The sequence below is a fragment of the Etheostoma cragini genome, chromosome 23, assembly GCF_013103735.1.
Source record: "Etheostoma cragini isolate CJK2018 chromosome 23, CSU_Ecrag_1.0, whole genome shotgun sequence".
Taxonomy (NCBI): Eukaryota; Metazoa; Chordata; class Actinopteri; order Perciformes; family Percidae; genus Etheostoma; species Etheostoma cragini.
In genome coordinates, this window is record NC_048429.1 from 14,803,053 (window position 1) to 14,817,902 (window position 14,850).

At 40.7% G+C, this 14,850-nt stretch overlaps 1 protein-coding gene and 1 long non-coding RNA gene across 2 annotated transcripts in view; one reads left to right on the top strand and one right to left on the bottom strand.

Annotated features, from left to right (window-relative positions):
- Positions 1-3,656, bottom strand: part of LOC117938659 — a 10,776-nt gene extending 7,120 nt beyond the window's left edge. Inside the window, exon 1 of the long non-coding RNA XR_004655457.1 lies at positions 3,646-3,656. This is a non-coding gene — a long non-coding RNA (uncharacterized LOC117938659). The remainder of the gene's footprint in view (positions 1-3,645) is intronic.
- Positions 1-13,507, top strand: part of fbxo18 (F-box DNA helicase 1) — a 19,555-nt gene extending 6,048 nt beyond the window's left edge. Inside the window, exons 10-21 of the mRNA XM_034863356.1 lie at positions 2,402-2,615; positions 3,963-4,050; positions 4,151-4,246; positions 4,344-4,480; positions 4,720-4,816; positions 5,023-5,189; positions 5,338-5,401; positions 5,517-5,714; positions 7,442-7,567; positions 7,868-7,974; positions 11,292-11,426; positions 13,024-13,507. Of these exons, the coding sequence (XP_034719247.1) occupies positions 2,402-2,615; positions 3,963-4,050; positions 4,151-4,246; positions 4,344-4,480; positions 4,720-4,816; positions 5,023-5,189; positions 5,338-5,401; positions 5,517-5,714; positions 7,442-7,567; positions 7,868-7,974; positions 11,292-11,426; positions 13,024-13,185 (1,591 nt within the window). The 3' untranslated portion in view covers positions 13,186-13,507. The remainder of the gene's footprint in view (positions 1-2,401; positions 2,616-3,962; positions 4,051-4,150; positions 4,247-4,343; positions 4,481-4,719; positions 4,817-5,022; positions 5,190-5,337; positions 5,402-5,516; positions 5,715-7,441; positions 7,568-7,867; positions 7,975-11,291; positions 11,427-13,023) is intronic.
- The last annotated feature ends 1,343 nt before the right edge of the window (positions 13,508-14,850 follow it).

Here is a 14,850-nt window from a genome sequence, read left to right on the forward strand (position 1 = left end):
TCTTAGCTGAAAGGAGTGGCACCCGATGTGGTCTTCTGCTGCTGTAGCCCATCTGCCTCAAAGTTCGACGTACTGCGCAATCAGAGATGCTCTTCTGCCCACCTTGGTTGTAACGGGTGGTTATTTGAGTCACTGTTGCCCTTCTATCAGCTCGAACCAGTCTGGCCATTCTCCTCTGACCTCTGGCATCAACAAGGCATTTCCGCCCACAGAACGGCCGCTCACTGGATGTTTTTTCTTTTTTGGACCATTCTCTGTAAACCCTAGAGATGGTTGTGCGTGAAAATCCCAGTAGATTAGCAGTTTCTGAAATACTCAGACCAGCCCTTCTGGCACCAACAATCATGCCACGTTCAAAGTCACTCAAATCACCTTTCTTCCCCATACTGATGCTCGGTTTGAACTGCAGGAGATTCTCTTGACCATGTCTACATGCCTAAATGCACTGAGTTGCCGCCATGTGATTGGCTGCTTAGAAATTAAGTGTTAACGAGCAGTTGGAAAGGTGTACCTAATAAAGTGGCCGGTGAGTGTATATTACAAATATACACCACTTTCTGTTCAGTATTTGTATATAGTACAAGCTAGGGAACCAAGATAACAGTGCTGCTTATATATGATTAAATACAATGCACCGCAAGTTCAGCAATCACTTCAAAATTGGTTAGGTGAAGAACTTTGTGAGCATTATGGAATTTAGCATAAATGTATAAAAGTAAAAAAAGAGGGTAACATAAACTCATACAGCATGTGTTGGCTTGAAATATTGCCCTTCAACTAGTAGCATTGCAAAGGCTCTGTTTAGCCGTTTGATTTGATTTGATGGAGTTGATAAAGGGTTTAAATGCTGATATTAACTCCATTCTCAGGTCTCAAGTTGTTAGTTGTTCAGTCACACAGAAAACAAAGTCTTGGACTAAATATCTTTCCACCAAATATCCACTGGCTACACCGGGGCCCCCCAGAGTCTAAACCTTTGTCAGATTGATAGCCGATGAGTTTGGAGATTGTTAAATATAAATCCAAAAAATGATGTCAAGCCCTTAGATTTAGAGATGTTAACCATTGTGTGAGGCCAAACTCTGAGAAACTCCAATCCACTCTCTGTAGAAAAATCAAAAAGCCTTTATTGTTATGGCTTGGTCATCTTAAATCTTTTAAAACACTCAGACGTCAGGGAGTCAACAGTTTTCAAAAAGGAAAAGACTTCCCTATAAGCTTTCAAACCACCAATCACACGCCTCCATTTGGCAGAAGGAGGTTCAGAGTTGTAGTATTATCCAAAGACCAGTGGATGTCCTCCTTTGCACTTAATAGAACAGAATTGTCGTAACTACCCACAAAGGTTAATTGCAATGCATGCATCACTACAACACATATAACAAGATCAAAATAAAGGGTATGGTTTACAGGAAGACTCTAAAAAGTAGTTCTTTGTTCAGGCCTGGGTATCTAGTAGCCGGCAGTTTGTCAATCCAGAAACTCTCTCTGGTTTAGTTGTTTTTTCCTGTCCCCTTTCATTAGTGTCAGTGGTACATGCTCATTCCCACAGGACTGTATGGTAGATGGGTCACTATTTTGGTTGTTCCCTGTTCATGTTGCCTGTGTAAATTGCATATTTATGTTCAGCCAATATGTCCTGTAAACCTCTCTTTGTTCTTCTTAACACTTTGCAGTCAGGGCATTCCAGTCTATATATAACAAACGTAAATGTAAACACAAAAGGTTTTGGTCTACAATACATTTGTACAATGACTGTAGTGTTTGTACATTTGTAAGACCATTTGGGCTGGGATCCCAACCACGTTGGTTGGCCTTCTGGTTGGGTGCTGTATGGAGCCAAATTAACCCCCATTAATAGGGTTAATGAGCTCTGTCTCGACTTTTTGTATACAGTGTACATTTTTTTTAAATTTCAGAATCTATAACATCAAGTTTGATCCCTCATGGTTTGCATCATTTTAATTTTAATTTTCTTAGAATGTTTTATGGCAATAAACTCATAATGTTTCTAAATAGCATAATAATAGCATGAATAATAACAATCCATTTGCCATGGATGTGGGGAAAAAGTAAATTTTCCAGAATACCGTGATGTCTGCAATACAGTGAGTCAATGTTAAGCGTTGAAAGTAGAGCAATATAACAAAAGTCAACATATTTTTACCTATGCTCACTGTTGGCTTAACTGAGTTAAAGTGACAGTTAAGCTGCCTGCAAAACTTTCCATGTTGATGTTAGTTTAACAACCAATAAAACAACCTTCTCTTGACAGGCTTTAGATTGTTTTGCTTTTTTAATTTCTGTAATGACTTTATTTTTTCTTGAGGTGTGTGTATAAGTTGTTTTCCATTTAAGAACCACATCACTTGTTGTGCTTCTGTGATCTTCCCTGGTGCAGATATAAGTCTTGCCTGACCTTCAACTTGAAGCCATTCGCCATCAGCTCTGTCCTGCCTCAGGGCCGCGGTGGCTTTAGCAAGGCCAAAGTGGTGACCACAACTCTCAACACCTTTATGGCGTCAACAGACGAGACTATAAATACCAGCCATGTCCCCTGCACCCGCAGGGCCAAGAACCACCTCAGAGAGTTTATAAGCGAGGAGGAAAAAAAGGTACAAACACTTTCATGTATACAAGTGACACTGCATACCCTTTAGAGTAGAGCTGGGCAATATGGAGAAAATCAAATATCACATCTTTTGACCCAATACCTCAATATTGCGCCGATATTGTAGAGGTTGACAATTGGTGCTTTGACAAAATATTTGATAGGTGATTGTCAGTAATGTGGATATAATCTCAATAATCTCAGTGGTTAGGGGCAAATAATAGAACCGCTAGAACAGTCTGCTTTCAGGAAATGACATCAGTTTACTGTAATGCTGCCTTTTAAAACCAGGAAAAGACAACACGTGTCATTTATCAATATCCCAAACTGTGATATCAATATAATAACCTAATATTGCCCAGCTCTACTTGAGGGCACAGTCGAACATGCGCAAAATAAACACTGGTGAATGTTTGCCTCCCGTTCACATCGAGGAATAAAACCTTCGCTGCCAGTAGCAAAGGAATTTGCATTTGCGTGGAGTTCAGCTTTGGTGAACATTGAATGCCGTAGTCACCGCCTCAGCCGATGGCAAAAAAGTTTGTGGTTGACTCTATACATTCTATGGGGTGAACCTCATTTGGCTTTCATTGGCGTCACATCCTGCACTGTGCCGGGTGGCTGCGGCTCAGGTGGTAGAGCGGTAGGTCGGCTTCCAATCGTAAGGTTGGTGGTTCGACCCTTTTTTCCCATTGCAAAATGTCCGTTGGCACACCAAACCCCGAAAAGACTGCGCTATCGGTGTGTGAATGTTTATCTAATTTATCTTATGTGCAGCTGGCACAGTTGTATGGTAGCCTCAGCCCCCATTGTGTGAATATGTGTGTGTGTGAAATGGAGCATGGTCTATGTAAAAGCACTTTGAGTAGACTTATAAAGCTCTATATAAATAGGCGATGGTTGCCGGCATTCGCGTAGGTGTGACCGTGCCCTTATCGCGAATAAATATTAGGCGAGAGCATGAGCATCTGGTCAGCCCCCATCTGCATGCGAAGGAGGCGAGTGGCTATTGTGAAAACGGCTGCTGGGGGAACCAATTGTTAATATTTTTTTATATGTATGATTTAAATAGGTTTGCTGTATTTGGTTTAATTTATTAATATCTGTTATTAAGTTCATGTTGTTATTGCACGGTAATGTTTTTCAATACTTTCATTTCCTTTTTTGCATGGCGTCTTTTCCAAGTACTGTGTTATACATGGCTATACATACATATAGGCATGATTGCCACTTTTTTGTTCATGTCAGTCTTTTATGGAAACTCCAATGAAATATGAATCGCAAAAACAGCATGAGCACTGCACAGTCACATTTACATTACATTTACATGTCTTTTATTGTGCAATCCTAGTTGTTTGTGGAAGACGCAACGATGATCTGGCACAAAATGAAGGATCTCAACGAGACAAAAAAAGAAGCGTACTACATGACCCACGATGGTACGCCAACTGCAAATAAGTGAAATGAAATAACAGTAATTTTGTTCTAATAGAGGGAATGCTACACAGGTGTTTAATAGATGTTTTATTAATTTACCAGGTTACCTTAAGTTATGGCAGCTCCAAATCCCAAAGCCCTGCTTGTCTGACCAATTCGATGTCCTTTTCATCGACGAGGCCCAAGATTGCACTCCAGGTAATAATGCGGTAACTCGTAGGATTATGGCAAAGCATCATTTTGGTTATTTTGTTTTAACTTAGTAATGGCATCCTCCTCCTTCCCTCCCTGTCAGCCATCATGGATGTGCTTCTGTCTCAGCGCTGTGGGAAAATCCTGGTTGGAGATCCTCATCAGCAGATCTACACCTTCAAAGGAGCTGTCAATGCCCTGAACATTGTTGACCACACTCGCATCTTCTACCTGACACAGGTATACACAATCACATGCACAAAAAAGGGAGCATTTGCACTTTCAAATTTGCATTTGCATTTGCATTTGCACAGATTTAGTATTGTATAATATCTCTCTCTCTCTGAGATGTAGTGGAGTAGAAGTAGAATTCCTTCGATCCATAGGTGAATACTAATCATACACTGGCAGTTGTAAAGAGAGTCTTGTGTTTTACTCTGAAATAAATGAACTCCCGTGCTATTGATAAATTTGTTCAGAGCTTTCGGTTTGGTGCTGAGATTGCCTACGTGGGCGCCACCATCCTTGAAGTGTGCAAGGGAGTGGAGAAGATTCTAGTAGGAGGAAAGCAAAAAGGTAAACACTGCAAACTTTTTCCTTTCCTTTTTTTTTTTTTCTTTTTTTTTTACTATAAATATGTTGTCTTATTAGAAGCACATATGAGATTCTCATAAAAAAAAAATCGATGCTTTTATTGCCCTGGAAGTTGAAGTAATGTCAAATTTTGAGGTTGTTACTGTTTTTTTTAGCAAATCTGTGTGCGCTGCATGTCCATTCTACAGGAGGTGTGTGTGACGAGACTGCAGACAAGGTTGCAGCAGCTATGAAGACGGGCGTCAGTCTTTGCCGGGGGAAGACGGCCATCTTGTCACGATGCAATGTCAGTGTGTTCAGTGAAGCCGTCCGGCTGACTGATTCCAACCCACACTGCCGGGTCCACTTCATAGGAGTGAGTTTGTTTATAAATACTAACCAACAAGCACAAGGAAGTAGTAGCAAGCATATTTTATATCATAAAGACACTTTAGGTTGCGTGTTGTATCGGTCTAAGTAGCATTTAAAAAATCAGGCACTTACAGGTCTACCTTTTTCCTCAGGGTGTCGCAGGTATCAGCCTGAATAGGATCATGGACGTCTGGCATCTGATGCAAGGGGGGAAATGTGAGATTCATGCACATACATTTATTTATCTACCCACAGAGATTTTTTTCTTTTCTTTTCATTTTTTGAAATTCCTACCAATTTGACATTAATGTTGAATTTGCTCTTCGTTCAGTCATCAAGGATCCTTTGATCCGCTCCTTCGCCAAGAGAAACCCAGAAGGGCCCTTCTTGGCCCTGAAGAAGTACGTTGAACAGACCGAAGACCTTGAGCTGGATGCCAAAGTCAGTATCGTTGAAAAATATGGGAAGCGCATCCCCGAACTGGCCAAGCGCCTGGAAAGTTGCTTTGAAGGTGACTACAACAAAGCAGGTATGCAAAGAAAAATCTTAAAATAAAGTATGCACAGATTGAAAAAAGAAAGTTGTATGATGTCTGATTCCCAACACATAATTTTTAAAGGATAAGGGTAGTGATATCCTATACAGTTTTGTTTTTGTTAAAGAGTCTCATTAAAATTATTGAGACTCGTCTGTGGCCCCACACCCATTCCTTCCTTCGTTTTGTAAACAGAAACAGAAACAAGTCCCCATGCAGTTAATCGTAGTCGGGAGCAGGAAAGTCTTTTTCAGATTCATATATGACGTCCTAGTGCAGAAATAGAAGAAAAAGCTGTTGGAAATTTACAGACATTATGTCAATTTTCCTCTGGTATTTTTGTAGCTGACTTGTAGAAAGTCCCTTTATTTCACATGTTGTCAGCATGTTTCAGACCAAGTTGTTCCTCAACAGCTGCCAGCTGTCAGTTTCACTTCTTGCAATAAAATACCAATGTTTGGTCTGGTGTTTATGTGCTTATAATGGGATTCATGGAGAATCAGGTTGGTTAAGTCAGGAATATTATAAAATCTTACAAATGGTTATTTCTGCGGGAATATAACAGAACTGGGTTTTCTTGCATTTGATGGATTATAGTCCCTTTTAGTGATTTTATTATAAAAAATGTATTATTAAAAACCAGGAGAGACGAGCTTACTGGACTTACTGGACTGGATTTAAATAAACTTCACTGTTTGTACTTCTCTTTTCTTGTTTCCTTTTGTTGTCATACAAGTCATATGAAGTAATTGCTCTTGTTGGCGCCTGAACAGTCCAGAGGAAGACAAAACACAGCCTGCTCTGCTTGAACCACAGTTTAGCAGAATGGAAGTATGCGCCCATTAAAGATGCATGTTAGGGACATTAACGAGCACCCCTCGTTGCCAACTGGAAAAGAAAAAAACGTTTCCCTCTGGACCACAAGATCTGAACATAGATTGATACATTTTCTGTCCATGGACTAAAATGATTCCTTGTCTAATCATTGAAGTTCTACTTTGAGATCTATGAAGGCTAAATGTTCAGTGTTTAGTGTTAGTGTTAGAGCCTATGTAGTGTAAACACTGCGTTCTAGCGGGCATGAGGCCCCAGAGCCTCTACTCTGCTGCACTTGGCCAGAGATGTAGTGGGAAAAAGTAAGAGCAATAAAACACAGCGTCTGTGTGTTCCTGCAGATGCTCTCCTCTTCAGATCGAAATGGCGATACTGCATCGGTTTTGGGGTCACGGTTTGCTATGTTTTTGATAATACAGGGACAAAAACAGTGACTAATTGTACATAACTGTTACTGTTACAGTAAAGGCACTTAAGTACTGGCAACTATTACATAAACTATTGAATAACCCTTATTTCAGTAATGCTACATCATAAGACTCTGGCCTGTTGATAATTCTTGAACTCGGCTGTAGCTTGCGTTCGTTTATACAGAGCAAGCACAACAGAGTGACTAAAATACACATGTGAGAAGGTACTTTGTAGCACTGAAGCACTTAGACCAAATGCGGTATTGTCCATGATTTAGTACAGACGCATACATGCAGTAATAAACACTCCATAGCTATAAAATTAACTAGTGAGGGATCAGAATTTCTGTGTCACGTGTGCGAGCGGTAGACATAAATACACTATTTTGACGTGTTTGGGTCACGGGGCAAAGAATGTTGTTAGGGCGAATACTTTTACAGCACTGGTTGTTACCGATGTTTGCTGTTTTGTTTCAGACTTCATAGTCGGAACAGTCCACAAGGCGAAAGGTCTGGAGTTTGACACGGTGATGGTCACTGATGACTTTGCCAAGGTTCCCTCTTCAGAGCACAACCTGCACCACAATCCCAACTTCTCGTTTGGTATGTTTCTTTGGACAAACCTTTTTCTTTTTTTTCCACATATATTTTACGTTATAGCTTTTTGGTAGACTCTCTTGCCCTATCTTGTACGGGAGTAACTGTATCTGTTTCCAACAACTCAGTACCTCTTGCTTTTTAGGGTTGCTTTCCTGTATGTTAGTGCTATGATAGAGAGCTTAGCACGTCTGATAATTCAGCCAGGCTAATTCATCAACGTATATTGCCTTACTGCAGATTTAAAGGCAGTCTAAAAAGTGGTTAATATTTAAATCTTTTGAACATTTTCTCTTCCCTGCTCAGCTGATATTGCAGACGATGAGTGGCACCTGCTGTATGTGGCAGTGACTCGTGCCAAGACGTCTCTTATCATCACTAAGACCATCCGTCGCATCCTCACAGTGGCTGGGGTAAGACATTACCACACACTCCTAAAATGCTTTGGCAGGCTCATTAATGTTTGCACATTTAAATCACAGCTAATGCCATGCAGCAAATGCAAAGATACTTAAGCTTCTGCACATATTAACAGCCAGCACAAAATATTTGCACCATCTTCTGAGGCTTTTTTCCACTTCTTGTCTAATCACCTAGTCCTTCCTCTTGTGGAAAAACAAACCAAAGTGTTTGTGACCCATCGCCACCGCCTCCTTCACTCTGTTTTCTGTGGCCATCCTTTAATGTAGCTGACAGGATGTTAGGGTTGTGATCAAGAGAAGGAAGATGTCCCACCCACACGTTCAATGCTTCCTACCGACCAGCTAGTCTCCTGTTAGTGAGAAGCTGCTATTTCAAGTTTTGCTTTAGTGATCTTTACCTCGATGGAACCGACAACCACTATGCTTTATGCAAACAATTGCAAGATGATGTTTCTAATATCCAAATGAGTGTATGACATAATTTGCACCTAAGCTTCTACTAAAAACCCAGGGAAATCCCTGGCTGTGGTTCTGGAAGTCCCTTGACTCACAGTGTTAATTTTGTCACCTATATTTAATTTTAGTCTTGTGTCAACTTAGTCATATTTTAACATTCACGTTTTTTGTTAGTCTAGTTTTAGTCAAAAGAGAACTCAAAGTGCTTAATCAAGTTTAGTGTGTCAGTTTTAGTTTTTTTTTTCTGGGGTTATTTCTGATAAAAATTTCAGTCAAATAGTGTTTCACACATCTCAAATATGGGTTAAATGTCGTAATTACCTGACATAATACACTTTTTGAATGATTTTTGTTGAATGCAGCTTTGCATCTGGTTTTATATCAAGCCTCTTCCTGCAAATACAGTCGTACGCAGACACGTTAGGTAAGTGCCAGGGCTCCTGGGCTCTACAGCACATTGTTTTGTTGCCAGCAGTTGTACATATATTTCTCCATCCGCTCTGCAAGCTGTTTAAGAGCAGCTTTGCCAGCTCTCCTTTCCTTATCTGGGGCCGGAACACATCGCAACGCGCTGTAGCGGCTTCTCCAGCAGGCTGAACCGGGCTTCCCCCTTCCCCCGCCAGGACCACATCGCCACCTGGATGCGTGACGGCTAGATGAAAAAAAGGGGACTAGATGAGCCGCAGCTGAGCCGCGCCTGATGGATCAGACTGATTTGGAACAGGCATACGCTCCAAATGGGCACTGCACTAGTTCTTTCTCATAATGAAACGGAGACGATAGATCAAGAAAATGAAGAGATTTTATCTTAGTTTTTTTTTTTATGCTAAACATTTTAGTCTAGTCTTTTATTGTCAACAATAATGCATGTTAATTTAGTCAGTCTGTGTTTTTTGACTGGTGCAGTCTTGTTGCGGTCTCGTCTTCGTCATGGAAGAAAAGGTCTTTGACGAACCTATTTAGTCTCGTCTGACGAAATTAACACTACCTCAAATTCTGCCAGCTTAATCAGTTTCATTTCCTTCAATAAAATTTAACCTGTGGTCTGGCTACACTAAATGTACAGGAAATGTACGTGTGATGTTTTTAGGTGCTTGTAAAAAGATTCATGGAGAGTCAATGGTTGGTTTAAGTCTGGAATGTCATAAAATCTTACTAATTGGTTATATCTGCCACAACATAACCAAACTGCTTATTGCTTTCTATTTGATGGATTATGGTCCATTTAAAAATAAGTGATTCAGTTTGTGACATCCAGTGAGCAGATGTGTTGAACCATGTCACACTAAAAAAACATAGGAAGTAAAGACTAAGCTGAAGCTGAATTTGTATAAACTTCACTGTTTGTACTTCTCTTTTCTTGTTTCCTTTTGTTGTCATACAAGTCATATTAAGTAATTGCTCTTGTTGGCGCCTGAACAGTCCAGAGGAAGACAAAACACAGCCTACTCCGCTCGAACCACGGTTTAGCAGAATGGAAGTATGCGCCCATTAAAGATGCATGTTAGGGACGTTAACGAGCACCTCACTTTGCCAACTAGAAAAGAAGAAAACATTCCATAACCACAAGATCTGAACACAGATTGATACATTTTCTGTCAATGGACTAAAATAATTAATTGACCAATTGTTGCAGCTCTACTTGGAAGTCTATGAAGGCTAAATGTTGAGTGTGAGAGCCTATGTAGTGTAAACACTGCGTTCTAGCAGGCATGAGGCCCAAAGCCTCCACTGTTTTCCCATTTAAAGATACACGTTAAGGACGTAATTAGCACCTCACTTTGGAACCGCAGTATAATGACATTGAGTTTTTTCCCAATTAACGATGTACATTAAGGACATAAATGAGCACCTCATTTAACCAAGAGGTTTTATGAAGTCTGGATTAGACTTAGTGCTTTTAGAAGTGTTAACTTGTTTGCAACCGAGTCCCTAATACACCGTCCAGGTTTTTGCCACGTTCAAGAAACAAAGGAAGTAAGGACTAAACTGAAGCTGAATTTGTGACTTCTTCAATTTTTTTCGTCATAAAAGTTAAATGAATAAATTGCTGTGGTTGGCGCATTAACAGTGCACATTGACATTTTCTGTCAATGGACTAAAAACCATTCATTAGCTAATCGTTGCAGCTCTGCTTGGAAGTCTATGACGGCTAAATGTATGAGGAGGGTAAGAGGATGCGAATGGAAAACACTGCGTTGTAGCCAGGAGTGGAGTGCTGGTGCAGATGATAGCGGGTGGCTTCTGGGGCTTCAGCCCAACATGTTTTCTTAAAGCCCAGGAAGTTTTAGGTTCTTTTAAATACCTTGAATTTCCCCTCAAGCTCTCTGACTGGACCAGCAGTCAATGGAGCCAAAGTTCTATTAACAAAGGACATTTTCTTTCTTGGCAACTATCATGTTTTTCCCAAAATTATAAAAAAAAAAAAAAGCATTGGAGCTGTAAGCGCCAATGCTTACAATGTCTGGCTCTGCTCCTGGTTTTAGCGGGCATGAGACCCATGGCCTCCTCTTGACTTCTTTCTTGTTTCCTGCCTTTGAGAAAAGAGTCCAGAGATGGATTGTAATGTGATAAAGTAAGGGCTATAAAACACTGATACAAGAACATAGACACTCTGAAATGTATCCAGCTCAGCTAGTGCAGTCCCACCAGCTGGTCCCTCTTGTGAAGCTGTAATCCATTATACAAAGCTGTGTGGGACCTTCCAGTTCTTCCCAAAGAGTAATACAAACTGTTTGACTTGAGTTTGAACGGAGATCAGTCATGTTTTTACTGTAGACTTTGTAACACTTCTGAGATAGCGTGTCTCTCATATACAGTATTATATTAATAACAACTTTCTGTCCCTCCAGGAATACTTGCTGAAGTCTGAGATGCCCAGCACCTTGATGAAGGTGGGCGATCCTCTGCCGTGCTGTGTCACAGACTGTCCCAACTGCACCACGCCTGGCTCAGCATTCATCATGTGCAAACAAAAGATGAAATGTGTAAGAACATATCAAGTCCTCACTAACATAACAGGCCAATGTAATATTCTAACGTGCCGGCTATATTGCATGCAGAACATATGCGGAGCAGATTTCCCAACACTACACTTTCACTATAATCAATAAAACTGGCTACACATTACGCCAACACATAATACCTTTTCAATGGAATTCCATTGCTAGGCAACATGCCTGGCCCCATGTTGATGTTATTCACATACACTGCAACAGGAAATCAACTTGGGGCCATTAAGAATGTTTGTGACTTGGTCAATAGGATACATTTTACAGCACAGTTTCTGTCATGGACATGCAGTATTATAAGTGTCTCCAAATGCTTACAGCCTCTGAGTTACTGTTAGCCTAAACGAGCCAGGTAGCATTTTGTGACGGTTGTATTGAAGAAAAACGAAAGTTGCGTCCCAAATACCATACTAACATGCTATTCAGTAGGCTGAAACATCATGTGAGAGTTTGTAGTATGTCCGAAACCTTGGTATGAAACCAACATTACGGTAAATGAATTGAATACTATTTCCGGTGAAATATTACAGTAAGCAATGCATAAGTATCCCACAATGCAGTGTGGCAGTACCGACAACGTTCATAGCAGACAAACGTGACAGCAACTAATGGCTTTTTTCCATTACATGGTACCTGCTCTACTCAACTCGGCCGCGGTGCCCCGTCCTCCCTTTTCCATCGCAGATTGTTTAATACCGCCTCATACGTGAGGCGAGCGCGGCTGGTCGTTCCAGCCACGCCGCAGGAAATTGCCGTGACCTGACGCGACACACACAGAACATTGAAGATGTGTTGTTTTTGATTCTCGACGTGTGGCTGTTGCCACAGCCAGAGGACACCTTTAGTTTCTAAAGAAGCTGGAGGCAGCAAAATAAAACACCGCTGGCTGAACTATCTAAAACTGGCAGGTTTATCCAGGACACCCCGTCTGTCGCTAGCAATGATGAGTGATGAGTGACGATTCTCTCCAACCAATTCAATTCGATTTTATTTATAGTATCAATTCATAACAAGCGTTATCTCAAGACACTTTACAGATAGAGTAGGTCTAGACCACACTCCAGAACTTACAAGGACCCAACAGTTCTAGTAGTTTCCTACAGAGCAAGCGACAGTGCGACAGTGGTGAGGAAAAACTTCCTTTTTAGGCAGAAACCTCGGACAGACCCAGGCTCTTGGTAGACGGTGTCTGACGACCATCAGTAGTTTGGTGATGCTAAAAAAAGTACCTGTTAGCTAGTATCAGGGACTTTTTTTTCAATAAGGGAAAACGGCTTAAGGGAGCTCTACAACAATAATAACACTTCAATTCACCATCTTCATATTTAAAAGCTGTAATTTTGTCTCCAACCAGCAAGGAGGATCTCAGGCAGTGACGTTAAAAACTACAGCTTAGTGCGTCCATGTGGTTCATGTTGAGTATGTATGCGATTTTGGACGCCACCAAACCCCCAAAAAATTGAAACTACAGTTAGTTTTTGTCAGTCAGATTTATAAAAGCACCATAGCTGTAATAGCCTCAGAGACGCTGCTTGCTGGGATTTATTAAGTCTCCTTCTTTTTGTCTGTCCAGTCTGATGGTGTGTCTGATGGCGGCCCATTGTGCGAGCGGTGTGTGTGGACGCGCATCGGCTCAATGGCCTTCCTCATGACCGACGACGTGCTCTCGATGGCGGAAATACCACGAAGACTTGGCCAGCAGGTCCACCACATGATGCTACTGGCACTTTTTTAACCCTGCTCGTCTTCCAGGACTGAAATAAAAACTGCTTTTGTGCATAGTTGGATAAAGGACTTTTCAGGTCAACATCCACGAATAATGTTAAGTGTTGAAACAGACTATTTAAATGTCTCTGTAACAGATTTTTGCAGTTGCTGTTTTTTATTTTTCTCTGTGAAATTGAGAGATCGAAAAATATTGAGTGTTCTATCCAGTTGAGAGGCCCTTTTTAGAAAAGACGATTACTGGCCTGTAGCTCCCAGTGGCCACTCGTAGGACTGAGGGTTAACTGGTGAGCAAAGTGTGATTGTGTGACACTAAGTATATTAAAAAAAAAGAATTTGCTGGCAGACTTGTCAACTTTTATTTAAAAGGCAACTTTTGTGTATATCATTTGTGGGACTTTTTCACATTTTATGGTTAAAAGATGTGTATCATGAAAGCAGCTAACAAGATAACAAGATGTCTTTTCCTGGTTTTACAAGCTGTATTACAGAGAAGTGATGTACTTTTCTGAACTTACCAGACTGTTCAAGCTGTTCTATTGCTTGGCTTTACCCCACTTAGACATTATGTCCACATTACTGATGATTATTCATCTAAATTTTAAGTGTGAATATATTATTGTTAAAGCACCAATTGTCAACCCTAAAATATATCCGCAATACTGACATTGAGGTATTTGTTAAAGAGTATTTGGACATCAAAATGTTCTTCCTATTGCCCAGCCCTATTTTGGTAATAACAATACTCCACATTGCTTTGGCAGACAATCCACAAATGACGGCTCTGGGATTCTGTTCCTAGTTCCTGCCGAACAGCTGCTAGCAATCAGCCTCGGCTCCTTGGGAACAGTCCAACAGCTTTTCAGCAAAATTTTAGCCCAGGAGGGGGAAATGAAAGTAACCCACAGTGTCATCAGTGCAGTTTCAGCAGACAGCCTGTTCATTGTGTTCTTTTAAGAGACCTTTTTCCCACCGACAATTATAAAAAAAATGTTTTTATGAAAATAGAAAGTAATGTTCATAGGTAGGCACACAAAACGCCATTGATGTAAAACATGGGATTTTTTTTAATCATACTCATAAACATCCAGTTGCTTATAAATATCAGGTCTGATACATGTATCAATAATCATAGGGATTCCTATGGAAATCTTATATTAAAGCGTGGCAGTGATACAGGATATCTATGTTCAGCTAAGAATTGCTACTAATGATACACATTTTACAATGAATTCATTAGCAATAAGGTTTAGAGTGCCCACATAACTCAGTTGGTAGGGAGGGCGCCCAAATATAGAAGTTTACTCCTCAATGCGACAGGCTAGGGTCTGCTGCCCTTTGCTGCATGTCATTCCCCCCCCTCTCTCCCCTTTCATATCTTTAGCTGTCCTGTCAAGAATAAAGGCTGAAAATGGCCAAAAAAAACCCACAACCTTTAGTTAAAATAATTTATTTTTGTCTGGGGAAGTGAGGGGGAGGCGGTAGATGTTTATCGACATGTTCACTTCCTCCTGCATTGACATTTGTCATGCTAGCAATGCCCACACAATTCTACACAAAAAAAAACGCAAACTACTTGGTTTGGAGACTAACAACAGCCAGCCAGCCAAAAGTAAGACATTGTATTTGAAAAGACAAATGTGTTCTTTAAATGCAATGTTTTGGCGCTCTTAGC